This window comes from Prionailurus bengalensis, chromosome B3 (assembly GCF_016509475.1).
Source record: "Prionailurus bengalensis isolate Pbe53 chromosome B3, Fcat_Pben_1.1_paternal_pri, whole genome shotgun sequence".
Classification (NCBI taxonomy): domain Eukaryota; kingdom Metazoa; phylum Chordata; class Mammalia; order Carnivora; family Felidae; genus Prionailurus; species Prionailurus bengalensis.
This window is the reverse complement of record NC_057355.1, coordinates 4,295,679-4,316,702: the sequence shown is the minus strand read 5'-3', so window position 1 is coordinate 4,316,702 and position 21,024 is coordinate 4,295,679. Positions and strand designations below refer to the sequence as shown.

At 49.2% G+C, this 21,024-nt stretch overlaps 1 protein-coding gene across 5 annotated transcripts in view; it reads right to left on the bottom strand.

The window, feature by feature from the left end:
• Positions 1-509: 509 nt before the first annotated feature.
• Positions 510-21,024, bottom strand: part of HOMER2 (homer scaffold protein 2) — a 106,749-nt gene continuing 86,234 nt past the window's right edge. For 3 of the 5 annotated variants that reach the window (XM_043554645.1, XM_043554647.1, XM_043554649.1), the window contains 6 exons: positions 11,988-12,080; positions 7,589-7,728; positions 4,606-4,762; positions 3,184-3,294; positions 2,501-2,581; positions 510-1,356 (listed from right to left, as the gene is read on the bottom strand). In XM_043554645.1, the coding sequence (XP_043410580.1) occupies positions 1,168-1,356; positions 2,501-2,581; positions 3,184-3,294; positions 4,606-4,762; positions 7,589-7,728; positions 11,988-12,080 (771 nt within the window). In that variant the 3' untranslated portion in view covers positions 510-1,167. The remainder of the gene's footprint in view (positions 1,357-2,500; positions 2,582-3,183; positions 3,295-4,605; positions 4,763-7,588; positions 7,729-11,987; positions 12,081-21,024) is intronic. The other 2 variants (XM_043554646.1, XM_043554648.1) reach the window with 1 other exon arrangement.

Here is a 21,024-nt window from a genome sequence, read left to right as displayed (position 1 = left end):
TGCCCGTAGCCAAGGCACGTGCAGGGCACCCAGATGTCCCTGGCCCCGCCGAGAAACTCTGTAAGAGAGAAGAGCTGAATGTCTCTGGTCCCTCCCTTAGCAGGAAGAGAGGCAGGCAGGGCTCCCCTGTTGCTAAGGTCACGGCTCAGCCAGGCTGAGCAGACTCTCCCTCGTGGGCTTGGGCGAGCTCTTTCCCCACACAGGGTCCTGGCCTACATCCCAAGCCTGGAGAAGAAGGGTCGTCCCAGTTCAAAAGGGCCCAGGGACACAGCACCATGAATGGACCACTGGGGGGCCTCAGACCAGCTCCTGCTGCTTCCGTGGCCACCTGCCCTGCCCCAGGGCCACCCGAGCCCATCCAGAAGCTTGACCACACACAGTGAGTCAAATTCCTATCTGATACTCGCCCAGATCAGCAAAAGGAAGGATTGTTCAACAGGATCCAATGGACCCTGCTGGCAGGAGGCTGGGAAGGGGGGGGTGTCGATTAAAACACTAAGTTCTGTTTATCTGTTTAGTTAAACAAATATTTATTAAGCACCTTTGTGCCAGGCACTGTGCTAGGCGCCCTCACTGCACGCTGTCCCCACAGCACAGTCATCTGCTCAGAAGTTAAAACCCAGGAAAGGAACACTGTCGCAACCCTACGAACTGGGGGTGGGTGGAAGGGGGGCAGAGTGGGTGCAGGCAGTGCCTGTGAGCCCACCCCAGACTTGTTTGCTCTCTCCGGACAAGTCTCTACTAAGCGGCTGCTTTAAAGCATCTTGATTCTTACCGAGAGGGAAGGCAATACCCCCATGCCCCGCGCACGGGTGCCTGGTGGACGTTCAAATGCTCTGAACGTTCTTCCAAAAAAAGGAGGTGGAAAGCGTGTTCCTATTTGTAATAGAAAATCCTTTGCTCAGTTGGTATGGTCGCAACAGCCCTTAAGAAAGATACAAACATCCCTGCCCTGACTACGTAAACGTTTAAGGGAGACCTAGCGCGGGATTCCTGAGTCAGAACCTTCCAGATGTCCGCAGCCTCGCGAGGTCAGGGAGGCGAGAGGAGGCGTGTGTTCCGGAGGGGAGAGTGGACGGCACCACGGGTGTGGAGGCGCAACAAACCACACCTGCACTAACAGAGCGACGCACACGAGAGGACGCCCCAGCCCTCGGCCCACGGCCCCTAGCTGTCGGCCCCCAGCTTGGAGAGGCCGCGGCGGAAGTCGTGCAGGCCGTCGATCTTCGCGTCCAGCACCTCCAGGAAGCTCTTGAGCTCCACCTTCAGGTGGCGCTGGCGGTACTTACTCTCCTCAATGTCCGTCTTGAGGGACCGCACCTTGCCCTCCAGGTTCTGATTGTCTCTCTCTGCCGCCTGAAGGAAGACACACCGGGGGACCGGTCACCGAGACCCCCTCCCTCTGGGGGGCCCGCATCCTTAGCTAAGTCCCCCAGCACCCACGCCTGTGCCTGCTGACGTCAGCACAGAACTCGGGGCTCTCCGGTGCACCCCCTTTCCTGATGGTTCCCTGGCAGAGTGCGTGACCAACACCTGAGCTGATAAAGGGCGGCTCCACACAGGACGCAGAGCTTGGGTCCTGCCTGGGGGAGCCTGAGGCAAGAGGGCCTTCTCACAGAGTGCCCAGGGGAGGAAGCAAGCAGGCCTAGCACACGGGGTTTTCCGCTCCAGTCCCAGAACGGTCAGCAGAGACCACATGCTAGTTCCATTCTGAGACAGAGAAGCAGGTCCAACGGGAGAGTGACTTGTCTCCCCGGCTCTACGGAGAGGCTCCCGGGCCAGCCTCTGGCGTCCATGAGGAAGGTCGGAGCCGTGCCAGACTCAGGCACAGCGGTCTGGGCACCGGCATCAGGTGGTGTGACCAAGGGGGCAGTCGAGCTCCTAAGGGTCTGGTGGCTGCGAGTCCTTAAACAAGGTGTAAGCCTGTGCTCTTCACATCCAGTAAGAGCTTCATCTTATGGACGTGATCAGGAGTGTTCTGCTCACGTGTACAGGAACCACCGACTAATATGGGGGTCGTTCCTGAAGTGGGGGGACCCTTGGAGGTGAAAGGGGATGTGGAAACCCCTCTCTGTGGATCGGGAACCTGAGGCCAGTGCGGTGGGGGGGGGAGGGGGAAATGGGTGCCCAAGGTTAAGTCCAAGGTCACGGGCAAGGTGGGCTCGCACCGGGGTCTTACACTCTCCGCCCTCCCTTCTGCCGGGCTCCTCACCGCCCAAAGACTCTGCAGAGACTTCTGTGGGCGGGAATCAGTCACCGCACGATGATTATTCACAAGACACCTTTGCAGAAGTGGAAAAACCAGAAGGCAAACACTGCTGAGTCTGCACCCTGGGGAGGGGTCACAGATGGCATCTGGCAGGCGGTTACCAACGGCTTTTCAGGACTAGAAAGTCACTGTTCTTTACCGCGGGAGGTGTGAAAAGGGGGAGCCCGGAGAAACGGGTAGCCCCCACGAACGCCTTCCAGTCGGAGCCAAGGCAGATGCGCCCCTCCTTACCTCTAACTTCTCAGAGACGTATTCGCACTCCGACATGAGCTGAGGTATGATTTCACTTTGTTTGCGGAGGTCATTCAACTCCTACGGGGGACAGAGGTTTGAAAAAAAATCGTGAAAGCAAGTCAGATTAAAAAAAAAAAAAAAAAAAAAAAAGCCCTCGTGAACGTCCACGACCCGTGTGCAGCCGACGGAGGCAGCTGTGCTGAGTCCGTACCGTCTGCGTAACGACAACGGGGATGAAGTTAACACGTAACGCGCGGCCGGGTGTGTTAGGTGTTGTTATCGCGTGAAGTCTGCACACCACCACAGAAAAGACAGGTGCTCTTACGATCCCCGACTTGCAGATGGGGAAACTGAGGCTGGGAGGTTTGGTACCTCAGCTGTCCTGCCAACCCCCCCACCCCCGCCCCGGGGCGAAAACAACTGCCTGATCGCAGATCACCTGTCACAGTTTCCGAGTGTTTCGTAAGCGTCCAGCTCCCCCGCGGGTCGGAGCCGTGGCCTGGCGACACAGCTGGTGTGGGGGCTGCGCAGGGCAGGGTCGGCCCCGTGCTCTGAGCGTTTGTGCCTCGATGCAGCTCTGGGCGGTCCCCCGCGGATGCCCAGGCAGCTGCCAGGCAAGTCACGTGCTCCCCAGACACCTGCCGTGTCCCAGGCATGGACGGCCCCTCCGGCCCACTCACCGTCTCCTTCTCCCGCACTTCGGACTCCAGCTCCTCGATCCTCTGCTTCAGCTGCGTGTTCCTCTCCTTCTCTCTGTTTATCTCGCTGCACTGCTCCTCCAGCTCGTCAATCTTTCACAAAGCAGGGATGCCACGTTACTTCGGTGGTGAAACAGAAGGTCACCACGGCTGTTTATGCTGTCTTTCCAAACAGAACCACAAACTAACCCCCTTTCGCATCTTTCCTCGCGTCTACGAACCAACTCCGGGCGGCTGCCCTCCTTCACCCCCGGCAGAGCCCAGTCCCGTCACCAAACCTGGCTTCAGGACGAGCCGGGCTTCCGGTTCTCTCTCTCAGCCACGGGATAGGAACTTCAGGTTTGCTTTAAAGGATTCCTCACAAGTATAGGGGCCAGATGTCACATGAATCTATCTACTTCTCCCCATAATGATCGGTACATCGTTTAATCAGGTCCTGGATCATTCTGTTTCATCTCAAAGGCTTAAGCCAGCAGGGAAGAGAACCAATCAGCCGTGTGGGACAATGGCCACCAAATGGGACACAGGGACATTTCCAACATTTTAAATCAGGGTGACCTTTCCTTACCGGTGCACGGCAGGAAGGGCCTGGCCCGCGAGCCTCCTCCTGGAGACAGGCGACGTGCAGACTGAACTGGTGAGTCCCCAGAGTTCATTCTTCTCCCCTTCCTAGCCCTGACCCCCTCAGAAGGGACTCAAAGGCCTCACCACCTTGGCACTGCTGTGTGTCTGATGCTGAGTGCTTCCCAGCGGCCAGAGCGCACGTGCGCAGTAGGAACGCAACCCGCTGGTGACACAGAACCCCACACCGACGGGGTCCCGCAAACAAGCAGCAGGCCTCGAGGCAAAGGGCACTGGGCGCTCACCACGAGGACACTCTCAGAGGTGGCTGGCACACCAGCTCTCGGGGTCTGAACCCCCAGCCACAGGAGCTGCTGGGGACCCCACTGACTTCTACCTTGCACCCTGGAGGTTCCCACTGCTTCTCGTTGAGGGGAGCGGACTCCTCCCGGGTTTGGGTCTGACACTCAGACGCAAACAGAAACCAACTCCCTGCTTGGAAAGAGCAGCAAAGGGCCACCGATCCCTCTGGCAGGCCACTCGGCCAGGCCTCGGGAGGGAACGCGGAGTCAGCACTTGGCCTGGCGCCCTGGCCGGCAGCACTTACGGCGCCGAAGTGAAAAAGACAACACGAGGCAGGGCTCCGCGCCATCCGTACCAAAGGAAGGTGGGGGGACAGGGGGGCGGCTCTGCGGGTCCATCCAGGCCGGGCGGGCAGGGGGCCAACGGGGGAGCGACAGCCAAGTGAACGCCAGCCTCCGCGCGATCCCCCCCACCCCTCCCCCGCCCGGTCCTGAACGTCACAAAGCAGCCCCCGACCACGGCCGCTGTCCCGGCGCCCACCTTGTTCCGGAGCCGATCGTTCTCCTCCCGGCACAGGGAGAACTGGCGCTTCCACTGCTCCACGCTGGCGGCCGACTCCTGAAGCGCTGCCGTCAGCCGGGCGTTACTCTCCCGCAGGGTCTGCAGCTCCACCTCCCACTTCTTCACGTTGGCGGCGCTGCGGGGGCGCGCGGGAGGTGACCGGGTGGCCGTGTGCCCTCCGCCCCGCTCCACCCCACCTGCCACCCCGGCAGTGCGGGCAAGACCCCCTCGCTCCCTCCTGAGCCCTGGCCCCAGAGCCCTGCGTCGTGTCCTGTCCCGTCCCTTCCTGAAGGAGTGTCACGACAGCCAGGCCCTTTCCAGCAATCCCGGACACCTGAGGACACCAGGTATGACAGACACTGGCTCCGGGCCACAGTAGGCCCCTGTGTCCCCTCCAAGCCCCAAGAGGACTCCAGAGCCAGAGACCAGAGGGCAGAGGACACAGTGACCGTGTGAGAGAGGGGGCCCAGGCTGACCTGACGTCAGGGGCAGAGGACGACCACAGGTCTGCGGGACACCTCCATGTGACCAAAACAACCTCGTGTTTGCCCTTCATCCTCTGTGCTCCCTGAAGGAGCTTCAAAAAACAAACTTGGCGGGAGGGTGGTGCCTGCGTGGCTCAGTTAGTTGAGCATCTGACTTTGGCTCGGGTCATGATGTCGTGGTTCAACGAGTTCGGGCTCCCCATCGGGCTCTGTGCTGACAACTCGGAGCCTGGAGCCTGCTCCGGATTCTGTCTCCCTCTCTCTTTGCTGCTCCCCCACTTGAGCTCTGTCTCTCCCTCTCAAAAATAAACATTTAAAAAAAAACAAAAAACAAAAAAAGAGAAGCAAACTGGAATCAGGTTCCCCTCAGGTACTGTTGGCTTTCATGTTCCTCTGTCTCCTGGCTTTGGAGCCCAGCGTGGGGTGTCGTGGGTGCCCCGAGGGCTGAGCCGCACAGGACACACAGGGCAAGCCCGGGATTCTTATCAATCCTGCCTGGGTGAACAACCAGACTTCTGTCTCTAAATGCTTTTTGACAGGGGGAAGGGCGGGGGGGCGGGGGGGGGAGATTTTTTTTTTTTTTTTTTCAGTAAGTAAATAGGACTGTATCTCAATAATCTGTGTCACCTTTCATCCTAGTCTCAAGGATCTAGGAACTTCACTGGAAAAGATAAGCTTTCAAACACCATAGCAAAAAAAAAAAAAAAAAAAAAAAGGTAAAATATAATCTGATTAATTTCAGAGGTAATGATCGAGAATGTAAGCTGATTTAGAGAAATGGTTTCATGCTCTCTTCCTATAATTCACTTGTTCATTAAGTGGGGATTTAAAAACATTTATTTTTAGGGGTGAAACGTTTTCATCCAGGCAGTGCTGTGTTAAAACCACGAAAGAGTGAAAAGCAGGTGGTATGATGGAAAAATTTACTAGCCGTGGGACCTCAGGCATGGACTCACTTTTTACCACCTGGGACTAAGTTTCCTCATCTGTAAAATGGAGTTCATATGACCCAGCTTTTTAATGGGGGCAAGTCTGAGGAGAGCACCTTCTCAGCCACAGGAAGGTTGGGGGAAGCTGGCCAACCCCCCCGCCGGGGGAACGGGATGATTCCCAAGGATAGCAGCAGCTCTGAATATGCTCACAGGGTCAGATCAGCCCAGCCTTCCGGAAAAGGGCCATCTCAAGATACAAAAACATACACATAGCCTGTGTAGTCATTACAAATTAAAGTCATGTTGATATTATTATGGGGATTGTGTTAAATAATTTATACATCAGTTTAGGGGAAATTGATTCTATCTATCTATCTATCTATCTATCTATCTATCTATCTATCTATCTATTATTTTTGAGAGAGACAGAGACAGAATGCAAGTGAGTTAGGGGCAGAGAAAGAGGGAGACACGGAATCTGAAGCAGGCTCCAGGCTCTGAGCTGTCAGCACAGAGCCGGGATGTGGGGCTCGAACTCATGAGCTGTGAGATCATGACCTGAGCTGAAGTCGGATGCTCAACCGACTGAGCCACCCAGGCACCCTGGAAATTGATTCTTTTTAAAATATCAAGGCTTCCTACTACTTTCCAACAGAAAATATATTTTTTAATTATTCATTTATAGTCCTCAAAATCATTTTAAAGCTTTCTTTACAGAGATACTGTATTTTCTGAAGTTTTCTGTATTTTATGATTCTGGCTCATGTAATTTATGGTTCTAGCTCCTATTGTTAAAGGAAATCTCTTCTCCAAATACATATTTTCTATGTGATGTTTGTATATAGAGAAGCTATTGATTTTTGTCAGATGTTATATTATTTTTCATAGTTTTTCATAGTTTGTTAGATTTTCACAGGTTTTTCTTGAGTATTCAAGATGCAATCTTATATGTGTAAATGATAAACTTGGGTCCTTAGAAAACAAAACAGGGAAATCTGGGTGGCTCAGTCGGTTGAGTGTCAGACTTCAGCTAAGGTCACGATCTCAAGGTTAGTGAGTTCTAGTCCCGCGCTGGGCTCTGTGCTGACAGCTTGGAGCCTGGAGCCTACTTTGGATTCTGTGTCTCCCTCTCTGTCTCCCCCACTCACGCCCTGTCTCTTTCTCTTAAAACTAAGTAAACATTAAAAAAATGTAAAAAAAAAACCCACGAAAAAAACCACATACAAGCGCAGGCACACATCTCTGTCACACTCACACAAACCTCTTTCACGTTCTCTGTGCTCTCACTGTAAGCAGACACACACACACACACACACACACACACACACACACACACACTTGCACACTCACACACATGAACTGACACCAGTCTGGTCAGCCAGACGGAGAATAGCCACAGAGCCAGCTGGCCTTCCTTTGGCCCGGAGACAAGACCAGACACTCTGAGCAGGACCCCGTCTCCTCAGGAAACCCTGCCCAGCAGGAAAGGCTGCAGGGAGGCACTGAGCCGGGAGAAAATAGCGTCTGGATTTCAAACACCCTTACCTCTGCGTCAAAGCAATCTTCAGCTTGTCGTTCTCAGACTTCAGGTGCGTGTCAGCAGGACCCACGTGAGAGGCCTTTTCATCGTCCGTCCCGTTGACGCTGGATGCCTGAGTAGAAGACGGGCTTTCACACCCAGATTCCTGGCCAAAGTGAATTCCCTTCACACATTACTGTTCACAGTAGCAGCAAATCGGGCATAACGAGAAAGCGTGTTAGTGAGCGGGGGAGAAGCAAGTCGTGGGACCGGGATGCGGCAAAGACTAGCACGTGGAAAGATATCAAGAACAAAGGAAGGGGCGCCTGAGCGGCTCAGTGGGTCGAGCTGAGCATCCGACTCTTGATTTCGGCTCAGGTCATGATCTTGTGGCTTTGGGAGTTCAAGCCCTGTGTCGGGCTCTGTGCTGACAGTGCAGAGCCTACTTGAGATTCTCTCCCTCTCTCTCTCCCTCTTTCTGTCTACCCCTCCCCCACTTGCACCCTTTCTCTCTTGAAATAAATAAACATTAAAAAAAAAAAAAAAGAACAAAGGAAAAGGCCCAGAGGAGTCTCCTCAAAAGCTCAGAAAGTCTGTGCACTTTACAGAGAAAAAGAGTCCACCCGGGGCCCTGACTCAGGATCACTTACTCAACTTTATACATAAATCTAACAAGCTTGGACACCGGGCCTCCCTTATTTAACACAGAAGCCACAGACGAAAACAGGGGGAGGGATTCACAACAAGGAACAAGAAAGAGGGAATGAGGAGAAAGTATTAGAAGCCGGAACTTAAAACCCCCTGGGGCCACAGAGAGACCAACACTCCTTAAACATGCAGGACTCGGATGTGGCTGTGGCCTCCACTGCTGTCAGATTATGAATATGAATATTCTGAGCTGCTTTGTGTAACAAGTCATACCAACCGTGGGTGACATCTCATCTGGTCTAGGATAAGACCTTATTTAGCCTCCAATAAGCATAAAGGCAAAGGCAGGGACCCGAAAGGGAATGATGTGTACTTCTGACTTTAAATTTCTGCTCTCTCTCTTAAAAAAAAAAAAAAGTGCCATAAACAAAATTAAAATGCACACAAGAAATGTGGGAACATATCTGCTGCTGAACATTTGCATATATGAAAAACAAGATGTTAATACTTTTCTTGTGCTGGAAAACTCTCAGAGGCCTTGTCTTCTAGAGCCACGCACTGACATGTTTACAGATGAAATGATCTCTGGGATTTGCTTTAAAATTTAGGGGGAGAGGAGGGTCCGGGGTGGGGCGATGGATGAAACAACAGGTCATGAATTCTTAATCGCTAAAGCTGACCTATGCGTCACACGGAGGTTCATTTTACAATTCTGCCAAGCTGTGAACAGGTTCAAAAACGTCCACGTTAAAAAAATAAAATTCCTAGAAATCTACGCTAAAAGATTAACACTTTAATGTTTTTTAAAAAAGGAAAAAAAGGGGCGCCTGGATGGCTCAGTCGAGCGTCCAACTCTGGATTTCGGCTCACGTCATGATCTCACAGTTTGTGAGTTGGAGCCCCGCATCGGGCTCGTCGCTCTCAGCAGATCATACCTGCTTGGGACTCTCTCCCCCTTCCCCTCTGCCCCTCCCCTGCTCATGCTCTCTCTCTCTCTCTCTCTCTCAAAATAAATAAATAAACTTAAAAAAAAAAAGGAAAAAATACATAATTGACATTTACAGAAGAAGAAATGCATAGAATCAATAAACAAAAAATATTTAATCTCACTGGTAAAGAAATACAAAATGAGAAAAGGCCAAGAGAATATAGTTTTCTTCTGTCAAGTCAACAAAGCGTTGCTGGTGAGAGCGTGGGAAGAAAACTCGCTCTCAGTCACTGCTGGGGGTAGTGAGAAGCATCCATTTCTGTGGGCTAAGTCTGCAGTATTTATCAAAACCTTTTAAAATGTCCCTGCCTTTTACCCCAGTACTTCCAGCCCAAGAATTTATCTTGCAGAAATGATCAAACGCACAAAGATGTGCGAGGACGTTCATCACAGTGTCATTTGTATTCATGAAAAATCAGAAACCACGTGGATGCCCCAAAGTAGAGGTTAATGGAGTAAGGTGTGATACAGACAAACACTAGAATGTTGTCTAGCCATTAAGATAGTTTTGAAAAGGGATATTTGAAAACACAGGGGAATGATCACGAAACATAAAGTAAAAAAGGTTAAAAAGAACAATATAAATATATACTAGATATTTCACACATCTCTTTGTGTGGTGCGGACTCTATTCTTTAGAGAATGGCAATGTTTTGATTTTTACAATAAATATATATTGCTTTCACGGTCAGGATGAAACCCCTATTAAATGTTTAAAATCTTCAAATATTTGGAACACTGGGCCAAAGTGTTCATTCCCCAGGAGATTCAGGAAAGCAAGCAATTGTATGACTTCTAATAAAAATGAAAAGAAAAATGTACAGTGGTCTCTACATCTGGGGACACATCAAGAAGGATAAATAAAAACTAAACCTTAGAGATAAAAAAAAAAAAACCTGATAGGTAATTAATACATACACATAATATAGCATCTGATGGGTACACATGATTTAAGGTTTAAAATACCTTTTGTGTGTGTGGGGGGGGGGGGAACAAAGATTAAAATAAAACACTTATATAAAGAAATTCTGATATTAAAGTTTAAAGGTATAGCTATAATATGTGGTGTCCAGAAAAAGATTGTATATTAGAAACTCTAGACTGTGGACCATTTTGGGGGTCCAATTTCATTTCAGGGGTCCAATTTCATAGGTGCTCAGTGGTTACTTATGGTTATCAGTTTATGAAATTAACAGGATCACTCAGATTACATTAAAGATTATTCAGAAAGAGTCAGGAGAGTTCTTGCCCACCTGAAGTCTAATACGCATTCATTTCCATAAACTCACACGGGGCATCTTTCATACGATGAGCCGGGACCGGCGCTGGGAAATCCCGGTCCTGAGGGTCAGTCACCGTGGTGGCCAAACCCGGGGCCCTCCGCTCTGCAGCACAGACTCACTCAGCACGTGCCTGCCTCGGGTCAGTAACGGGGAGATTTCTCCTCTGTCTTCCTCGCTGGGCCCCTTCCCATAGCTGGGCAAACTTAACAAGGCTCTAGCTTTGCCCTCCTCTCCCCACGGCTTCTTGGAAAGGCCAAGCCTTCAGCTATTACTTCTTCGAGGCTGACAGTCAAGTCTAGAATGTCAGTCTTGACAGCTCAAGATGCCCAGTCCCCTGGTTCTCTTCCTACAGGCTGTCCTCAACGTCCCTCCCTTCCTCCTCACCCCTGCAGCTGCGCCCTCGCCAATCCACCGACCGTCTGTGGCTCCCTGACTTCCTCCCCATGTGAGTACAACCCTCACATCAATTCCAGAGAAACAGTCAGGGAACACCTCCAACGTCTACCACAACAACCCAACAATAAGTAGACAACAAATAATAAACTGCTAGTCAAGAATTCCAGGTCTTTTGCAGGATCACCAAGTCCAGCTCCAATTCCTCTCACAGGGCACCTTGCTCCCAGCCAGGCAGACTCCCGGCTGTGTTGGCTGTTGTATCGTGCTTGTTCCGAACCCCGAATCCTGCCCCTGACGTCTCCTTTCCGTCTTTGTGCACATAACCTTACCACGAGATCAAGGCTTCCACCCACCATTATGTACACCAAACTAGACCTCAGAAACTAGACATTTTTAAAATGTTTTTATTTATTGGGGGGGGAGGGGCAGAGAGAGAGGGAGACACAGAATCCGAAGCAGGCTCCAGGCTCTGAGCTGTCAGCACACAGCCCGACGCGGGGCTCGAACTCACAGACCGTGAGATCATGACCTGAGCCGAAGTCAGACGCTCAACCGACTGAGGCACCCAGGCGCCCCAATCGTCACACTTTTAAGTAGACAGACAACTCAATTTCTGGCAAAGCCGTATCTCCTTTGCTAAACCAGAGCCGTCGGAATACCATCTCCCATCTGACTTTGTTAAAACAGAGAAGCAGAGCCAAGGGTTCTCCGGCATCAGCCAAGTTTTCTCTCTTGTGGGCACGAGGTACCCACCGGTATTGTCACTGCACATCGTTCACGCAGACTCGCCCCCCAGCACTGAAGGGAAACACAGTGCTTTGCCTCTGGTATTTAAACACAATGACAAAGAATGCCTCCTAGGGGCCAGAGGCATGCGGTAATTCTAACCTCATCTAGTGCTTTCCGTCAAAAATACATCAGCACATCTGGAAAACTCAAGACTCTCAGAGAAACACGTCCTCACACCTCAGTGCGAGCAGGCTAAGAGTGGAAAAAGCCTTCACAACGCCCCTAATGCCGGAAGTCCCTACTTCTCGTCGCAAGTGACAAGGAACAAAGAGGCTCAATTACTGATCACACTCAGATTTATTTTGTGGACAAATCACTTACTTGGGAATGATTGCTCGAAGTCTCCGTTTTCTCCTGGGACTTGTCTCTGGCTAGTCTGGCGGCTTCTTTCACCTCCTGGAATTTCTCTGCAAACTGAACGTGAACAGGAGTTACTGAGGTTGTTCTCAACCTTACACACAGCTGGTCTCCAGGACCCACCTTCGGGACTTTGCATTCATTTCAAGTCAATAAAATCTGTATAAATCCAGAAGAATAATTTTATTCAAGACTAAAACTAAATGATACAAGGAATGCCTCTTCCAGTAACCTCCCGGCCTAGGTCAGATCAGAATCATTTTCTAAGCTGCTGAAGCCAGTTTGATACTGAAGTATTGGGACACTTGGGTGGCTCAGTTGGTTAAGCATATATGACTTTGGCTCAGGTCATGATCTCGCGGTCTGTGGGTTCAAGCCCCGCGTCGGGCTCCGTGTTGACAGCTCAGAGCCTGGAGCCTGCTTCCAATTCTACATCTTCCTCTCTGCCCCTCCCCTGCTCAATTCACCTCTATCAAAAGACCTGAACGGTCCAAGAACTTGTACGATATGATGGAAACGAAGAAGAAGATCCAGTGAGTTGGGGAGAAGGAACTGGTCTAGACTTTAAAACTTGAAGCCGTAAAACAGCAAAATGCAAAAAACAGCACAAGTCAACATGCGGCATATGATCGAATCCTGCCCTGAACAGACCATCCGTGGAAGACTTACAGGGAGGCAAATGAAGAAATGGGAACAGAGACTGGATTTAAATGACATCAAGGAATTACTCATTTTACTAGACATGCCCGTGATGTCATGGTTATGAGGGAAAATGTCATTATTTTTTTAGAGATAAATCCTAAAATGTCTGGATGTCTGCAACGTACTTCAGCAACAATCATATAGACGAAGGGGGCGCCTGGCTGGCTCAGTCGGTTAAGCGCCCAAATTCAGCTCAGGTCACGATCTCACAGTCCGTGGGTTCCAGCCCCGCGTTGGGCTCTGTGCTAACAGCTCGGAGCCTGGAGCCTGCTTCAGATTCTGTGTCTCCCTCTCTCTGCTCCTCCCCTGTTCACACTCTGTCTCTGTCTCTCTCTCTCTCTCAAAAATAAACATTAAAAAAATTTTTTTTAAATAGATGAAGAAATGTGGCAAAACAAGGGTTAAGTCTGGTGACGTGTATATGGTGTTTTTTATCCTATGCTCTCTACTTTTAAAAAATGTTTTAATATTTTCATAATAAAAAATTTCTTACAATGCCAGAGCAATCAAATCAATCACTGGCTTATAGTCACTGACAAGGCAACTGATTTTAATTAGCAAATACATTGTTCAAGCAGAGAACGTTCTGTGATAAAGCTGGCATTACAAAGCAAGAGAGAGCTAAATGTGCTTGCTGCAAAACACAAAGAGCTAGCAAGTTGCAAGGCTGCGAGGAGGCTTCTGCTGAGAACACGTTAATTTCGGAGCACAGGCTACTCTGGGAGCATGTTTACAACGCAGGCAGCAGTGGCCCGCTTGGGAAAACCTTGCCAGATGACAGACACTGTGAACAAAGCACCCTGGCTGAAGCAGGAAAGGACAGCCCTTCTGTGCTGGCCGATGTTGCTCCCGCAGGACCATAAATAAAGCCCAGCCACGGGGCTTCATATTTAACCATCCCAGAGCAATCAGAGGAAAATCACATTACTTGTTTAAAACATGTGAGGTCCAGGGGCGCCTGGGTGGCTCAGCTGGTTAAGCATCCATCCGACTTCGGCTCAGGTCATGCATGATCTTACGGTTTGTGAGTTTGAGCCCCGCGTCGGGCTCTGTGCTGACACCTCAGAGCCTGGAGCCTGCTTCGGATTCTGTGTCTCCCTCTCTCTCTGCCCCTCCCCCGCTCGTGCTCTGTCTCTCAAAAATAAACATTAAAAAAGAGAAAAAAAACCATGTGAGGTCCAGCCTGAGACAAAGCCCTCCCCTCCCTGCTTCCTCTGAGGGGACTCTTAAAGTCAAAACATCATGCCAGAACTCCTTGATGGTAGGGTCCATGCCTTTCTCTTAGAATCTACCCAGCACCTGCAGAGAGCAGGCACAAATCAGTTTGTTCAGTGAATGAATGAACTCTGGGTTCCAGACTCACACACCCTCTGGCCACTTGAAAAACAAATCACGTCCAAGGTGCTAGTGGAGCCTGAGAAAGGCACAGCTCTCTTCTGCTAGACCAATGAGCGGATACTCTGCGAGGAACTGCGGTGAGTGTCTGGGGGCATCCTGCCCCATCTGGCCGCCTCCTACGCTTACCCAACTAGATGGGGCATCCCTCAGAATATGAGCGTTATCCCAGAAGAGATTTTGTGTAGGCACCATAAAGACCTTTCAATCCTATTAAGACGTTAAAAGATTCCATTTTTAAATTTTTTTAGCGGTTATTTATTTTTGAGAGCGAGTGGGCGTGAGTGGGGGAGGGGCAGAGAGTGAGGGAGACACAGACTCCGAAGCAGGCTCCAGGCTCTGAGCTGGCAGCACAGAGCCCAACGTGGGGCTCGAACCCATGAACCAGGAGATCATGACCTGAGCCGAATGAAGTCGGACGCCTAAGGGACCGAGCCACCCGGGCACCCCTCAGAGATTCTATTTTCGAAACGCATCATTTTAAGTGCTTTTGTCCAGTATCCATTAAAAGTCAAATGTGATGTGAAGAAAACTGTTCCCAACAGACAGCCCTGCCGGGTCTCGCCCGTGCTGCACTCAGCAAGGAGGGGGACGCCTCTCTCCCTACCAGCAGGCCGATGTTCTGCCGGGCTCCCAAACCAAATGGGCACTCTTTCTCACGGATCCTTTCTTGTCTCTGTCTTGTCTCTGCCCCTTGTCTCACGGGAAGCTGTTTTTAAACTAGACTGGAAATGTCATTAGCCAGCGTCATGCTCATTCAGTCAAAAACACATGGTCCAAGCAGCACTCAGCCCTTCGGTGGAGAGGTACCCCTCCCCTCCCCCCCCCTCCTCCCCGGCCACCATGTGTGAGCTGGGCCCTGCAGGAAGCTGGGCGCTGAGGCATGTATACTCATATACTCAGATATACTCAGATATACTCATATACTCATATTCAGATACACTCATATACTCAGGTATACTCATATACTCATATATTCAGATATACTCATACACTCATATACTCAGATATACTCATATACTCAGATATACTCAGATATCTGGTGCAGCTACCAGAAACCGCTCTGCCTCCCAGGAGGCCAAGAGCTGAGTAACAGAAGTCAGTGGCAACCAAGTCAGTATACAAAGTTCTTCCAGGCTTTGACAGAACAAGTCACTTCTGGATGAGTTCGGGGCCTCCATTCGCTCTGTCTCTAACATCCCTAACTGGTGAAGACCTTAGCTCTGCTCTTGGAGACTCTCAGCCTAAGGCGCAAACCTTCCATTCCAGGGGCGGCTTCTTTCTTTGTCCCCTGACACCCATCATGGCGGCCCCTCAGTGGTCCCACAGTCGCTGCCTTGGGTAGGCGTACTTACCCCCCACTTCCCCTGGGCCCTGAGCACAACCATATCTACGTGTGAAGGAGTGGAATGGCTTCTTAACACACGTTCTCTCTTCTGGTTCCCCCCCCCCATTCTGTACGACGGGATAGCTCGACAATGTTCCGATGAGAAAATGCAGCCTTAGGGAGGCTGGTTAAAGCCCGGGGTCACACGGCTAGTTATGATAAACCTGAACTTGGACGCAGATCTGTCTTCCACACACCCAGTGAGCTTCCTGTGCCAACAAGAATGCCAAGAGTCTTGCCCAAGGCAGTGGCTGAATACTTATCTGATTAGGTTTTCCACTTGCAGAGAGAAGCTCCATTACCTTAAGATGTAAAACACGGTTGTAGACACTCCCTCTTTAAAAGAAAATTACTGGGGCGCCTGAGTGGCTCAGTCGGTTGACCATCTGACTTGGGCTCAGGTCAGGATCTCGTGGTTCGTGAGTTCGAGCCCCGTGTCGGGCTCTGTGCTGACAGCTCAGAGGCCTGGAGCCTGCTTCAGGTTCTGTGTCTCCCTCTCTCTCTGCCCCTCCCCTGCCCACGCACTGTCTCTCTCTCAAGAATAAATAAACATTAAAAAAAAAAAAGCCTTTAAAAAATTACTTCTAAAAGCTTCAACTCAAAACAGGCCACGGGGACCTTTAAGGCAAAGACGAGGCTTGAGGCACAGAATGCCAGATATGGAGTGGGGAGCCCCTGGCCAGTCCCGATTTTGCAGCTCTCCTCCGCTACACTGATGGGCAGCTCTCCTTCTCAGTTATAAAGGGAGAGCACGAACACATACACCAAAACACACAACCGCAAAGGGACTGCGGGATGAGGGTGCCGTTATAAATAACAACAGCCAGGGGCGCCTGGGGGGGGGCTCAGTCGGTTGAGCGTCCGACTTCAGCTCAGGTCATGATCTCGAGGTTCATGGGTTCGAGCCCCTTCTCGGGCTCTGTGCTGACAGCTCAGAAGAGCCTGGAACCTGCTTCAGATTCTGTGTCTCCTTCTCTCTCTGCCCCTCCCCCACTTGTACTCTCTCTCTCAAAAGTAAATAAACATTAAAAATTAAAAAAAAAAATCATAACAGCCTAGAACATCTCAGAAAAGGAAAAAGAAAGACACCTATTCTTGGCTTCACAGGGATAAGAGGAGAGCAGCTGGAATGTCTCGTCTGGCCGTGCACTCCCAGCGACCCTTAGGCGCTCAGTATCCACATGGGGACACGTGGGTTTCGTAACCGCCAAGGTCACCCTGAGACTGAACACAGGCCATCTGACACCAGCACTGGACACTACAGCGTCCTAAGACTTACCTGCTTAACTGCTAGCTTGGGTGAGCTGCTCAGTTCCGACCCTTGTCAGCCTTTCAGATGCAGGGAGATGAGCCACTCTGAACCTCGGTTTCCTCATCTATAAAATGTGGGCAATAACACTACCTCCATGGGTCACTGGAGAAAAAGGACAGGGCCTTGCTGGGCATGTGACAGGGGTTCAAACAGGGAACTGTGGCATCTCTGGCCTCGATCTGACTAGTCTCTTCAAGTAAAATAGAAGCGAGAGCCTTGAAACCATGAACGTTAGTAAAAAGAGTGCCGAAACAGGGTGAATTCATTCATTCAGAACTAGGAAGTGCTGATCTCTATGTACCTGGGACTGTGCCGGGGACACTGAAATACCTAAGATTTGGTTTCTGTCCTCAGAGAAACTCTGAGTTTTTGGAGGATTTTGTTTTACATTCAAATGGGTGAGGAAAAAAAAAGGAAATTTCACAAAGTAAGCCTAAAATGCAACCAAGTAGGATCCCTATAGGATCAATTTGGAACAAAAATAATCATTGTAGGGGCGGTGCCTGGGTGGCTCAGTCGGTTAGGCGTCTGACTTCGGCTCAGGTCATGATCTTGCGGCTCGTGGGTTTGAGCCCCATATCGGGTTCTGTGCTGACTGACAGCTCAGAGCCTGGAGCCTGCTTCAGATTCTGTGTCTCCCTCTCTGTCTGCCCCTCCCCTGCTCACACTCACTCTCTCTCTCTCTCTCTCTCTCTCTCTCTCTCTCTCTCTCTCTCAAAATAAATAAACGTTAAATTAAAAAAAATTTTAATAAATAATCATCTTAAAAGATGTGTTATCAGTAGCCGCATGAGGGAAACAGGCCCTACCTCTTACATAAACATCATCTTGTGACAAACGAGGAATCGATACACTGATAGGGAAGGTTACCCCACAGAGATGGAGTGACACAACATTAGTAAACAGGGGAAATGAATTTAAACCTTTACTACAAGCAAGTGGCATGATACATGATCAGTGAGGTAATGGGGTCGGGATATTTTTTAAAAATCTGGATGCAAACAGAATTGAACGTTCACCAAACTTCTGCTTGAGGGGTAAGAAGGTAATGTTCTCAACTTGGAAGAAATAAAAGAGAATCACAGAAGAGACAGATTTGTCTAAAAAAAACAGGTGAAAGCTTTGCAGCAGAAAAGGGGAAGAAAAACTAAATCAGAAGGGAAACAAATGCCTGGGGGGGAATATCCGTTGCTAGGCTGGTATCACAGAGAAGGGGCCATTATCTTTAGTAGAGGAAGTTCGTACACACTGAAAAGGAAAACGTGAAAACCCCAGTAGATAAACAGCAAAATGCACAAATATAAAACACAGTAAGTAAGCAATTGATAAAAACAATTGTTCAGTCCCACTGGAAATGCAAATCAAAACAATGAGGTACTATTCTTTGCTTGCTAAATTAGCAAACAGTAAATACAGTTACAATACCCAGGGCGGGCAAGACATTTCCAGATCATCAGTGAAAACAGCGTTCACACCCCTTGACCTAAGTGATATCACTTCAGGGAAACTATTCTATGAAAATAATTGAGAACGTGAAAAAAAAAAAAAAGGCTTCAATACAAAGATGTTAATCCTAGCATTATCTACAATAATGGAAACTTAGAAGCAACCAAGGAGCCAGGGGATTGTCCACCGGTGAAAAATCTTATCTCCGAGGCTTAAGTTTTCTAATATTCCTCCTTACTATAAAAAAGAACACGCAGGGCACCTGGGTGGCTCAGTCGGTTGAGCATCCAACTTGAGCCCAACTCATGATCTCACAGTTCATGAGTTCGCGCCCCGTGTCGGGCTCTGGGCTGACAGCTCAGAGGCTGGAGCCTCCCTCGGATTCTGTGTCTCCCTCTTTCCCCCTCCCCCGCTCACACTCGATCTCTCCCTAAGATAAACATTAAAAAAAAAAAAAAAAGCACAAGCTTCTGAATGTAGAAAGTACAGTTTAGAAAAAAATATTCTTCAAACCTATGGTCCCACCACCACATAAACTTCCAATATTTTCCTATCTCTATGTATGCATCCATTACACACATTTATCTTTGAAACAGAATGATATGGTACACCTCGTTTTATAGCCACTTTTGAAATTAACAGGACATTAATATTCCCATGCAATTATATGCTTTTCTATTACCGCATGTGAATTGCTATGCAGTATCTTGCCCTGAAGGATATACTGGAATGTATTTCACCTAATTTCTTACTGTTGGACATTTGGCTGGTGTCTTGATTTTTTGCTTTTGCTGTTATAAATGATATTTCAGGTCAAATTCTTAAAGCTCAATCTCTGTACTCAGTTATAATTATTTCCGTAGAATAAAAGCCAGTTAATGAAACCAGTGGATCAAAGGATATTCCAAGCATAAAGCTTTCTAAAATGTATGCCAAATTCTCACGTCTTTATTTGTTAGGATAATTTTCTGAAGTTTTAAAAAAAAATTTAAATGTTTTTTATTTATTTTTGACAGAGAGAGAGACAGAGACAGAGCATGAATGGGGGAGGGGCAGAGAGAGAGGGAGACCCAGAATCTGAAGCAGGCTCCAGGCTCTGAGCTGTCAGCACAGAGCCTGACGGGGGGGGCTCGAACCCACGAACCGGGAGATCATGACCTGAGCTGAAGTTGGACGCTTAACCAACTGAGCCACCCAGGAGCCCCTTAAAATTAAAACAAATTTTTAGTGTTTATTTGTTTTTGAGAGAGAGGGAGACAGAGCACAAGTGGAAGAGGGGCAGAGAGAGAGAGGGAGACACAGAATCCGAAGCAGGCTCCAGGCTCTAAGCTGTCAGCACAGAGCCCGACGCGGGGCTCAAACTCATGAGCCGTAAGATCATGACCTGAGCCGAAATCGGACGCTCAACCAACCGAGCCACCCAGGTGCTTCATCGTTTTCTGCAGTTTTTAAACTTGCAGTAATAGTTTTTTAAAAGTTAAAATCATCATCTTTTTCATCATTATCCTGCTAGAAAATGAAAGACTATTATCTTATTTGTGGCTTTTTTGGTTTTTTTGGCCTTGGCCAGTGAAGACTCTGCGACAGACACTATTTGCTCCATTCAAAATCCATTTCTTGTTTTCTCTTGGCTTAACAAAATCTCAAATTTGACTGGAGCAGGAAATTTGCAAGGTGAGAGAGAATGAGAACCACTCCAAGCTGGCCATAGTGACCTACTTCTTCTTCCTTTTTTTTTTTTCCCCTGTGGGAAGGTGGCCCAGGGACTGACAGTTGGACCCAAGGAGAAGTCTGCCAAAGGACCTCACAGGGAAGTTCCTGTAGCACCACCTTCTACCTTCCCCTCTTACGATGAATGCAGATGTGATGGATAGAGCTTGAGAAGCCATATTAGCATCATGAGGAAAATGCCAATAAAAGAAACAAACATGCAGAGCTCTCACACCCAATATCGTGGGGCCACGGCATCCTGCTGGCAACTGTCTGCCTTAGGACTTCTCTTCTGTGTGTAAAGAAGAACTCTATTTGTTTCAGCCTTGTGACTAGTTCCCTGTTACTTGCAGCCAAAGGCATTCTCACCAAAACATCAAAAGAATGAATGACTACTATCTCCTACTTTAAAACAACTGCCCTTAAATCAGAAAGGTGGCAGATAGAGCAATGTTCTTACAACTACACAGACTTAAGTGAACATAAGGATACAAATATGAATTACAGGTGAAATAATTAAAATGGGTCAAGAGCAAATGTTCTGTGTGCGTGTGTGTGTGTGTGTGTGTGTGTGTGTGTGTCAGGGTTCAGACGAATCAATCGCAGGGCACAAGCAACCCCACCCTGGGTCACTGCCTTCGTGGCAGGAAGTGCTTCCTTCTGTCTGGGATAAATGACACCAAACTCAGAGCCAAACTCAGAAGACTGACATCTAAGGTCAGATACCAGAAAGAATCTAAACTCTTGCAAGTGGCTCACTTTTACATTTGGGTTTCCTTCCTTTTTGTCTCTTTTCCGAAGCTCCTCCTTTTAGCAGAATGTGCACATCCCTTTTAACGTTCAGTAGGCCGCCATCACGTCCCCTCGGGTGGGTGGACAGCCGAGTCCCAGCTTACCTCTGGGACTACACAGCTGCTATTATTTTTGGAAAGCCTGTCTAAAGAGCAGAAAGTGTCCCTGTAGGACTTTTGGGACCGTGGTGTAAAGTGGCCCTTATAATGGGAACAGTGGAGACCAAGGTTTCTATTTTCCTTCCGGGGGGTAGAGAG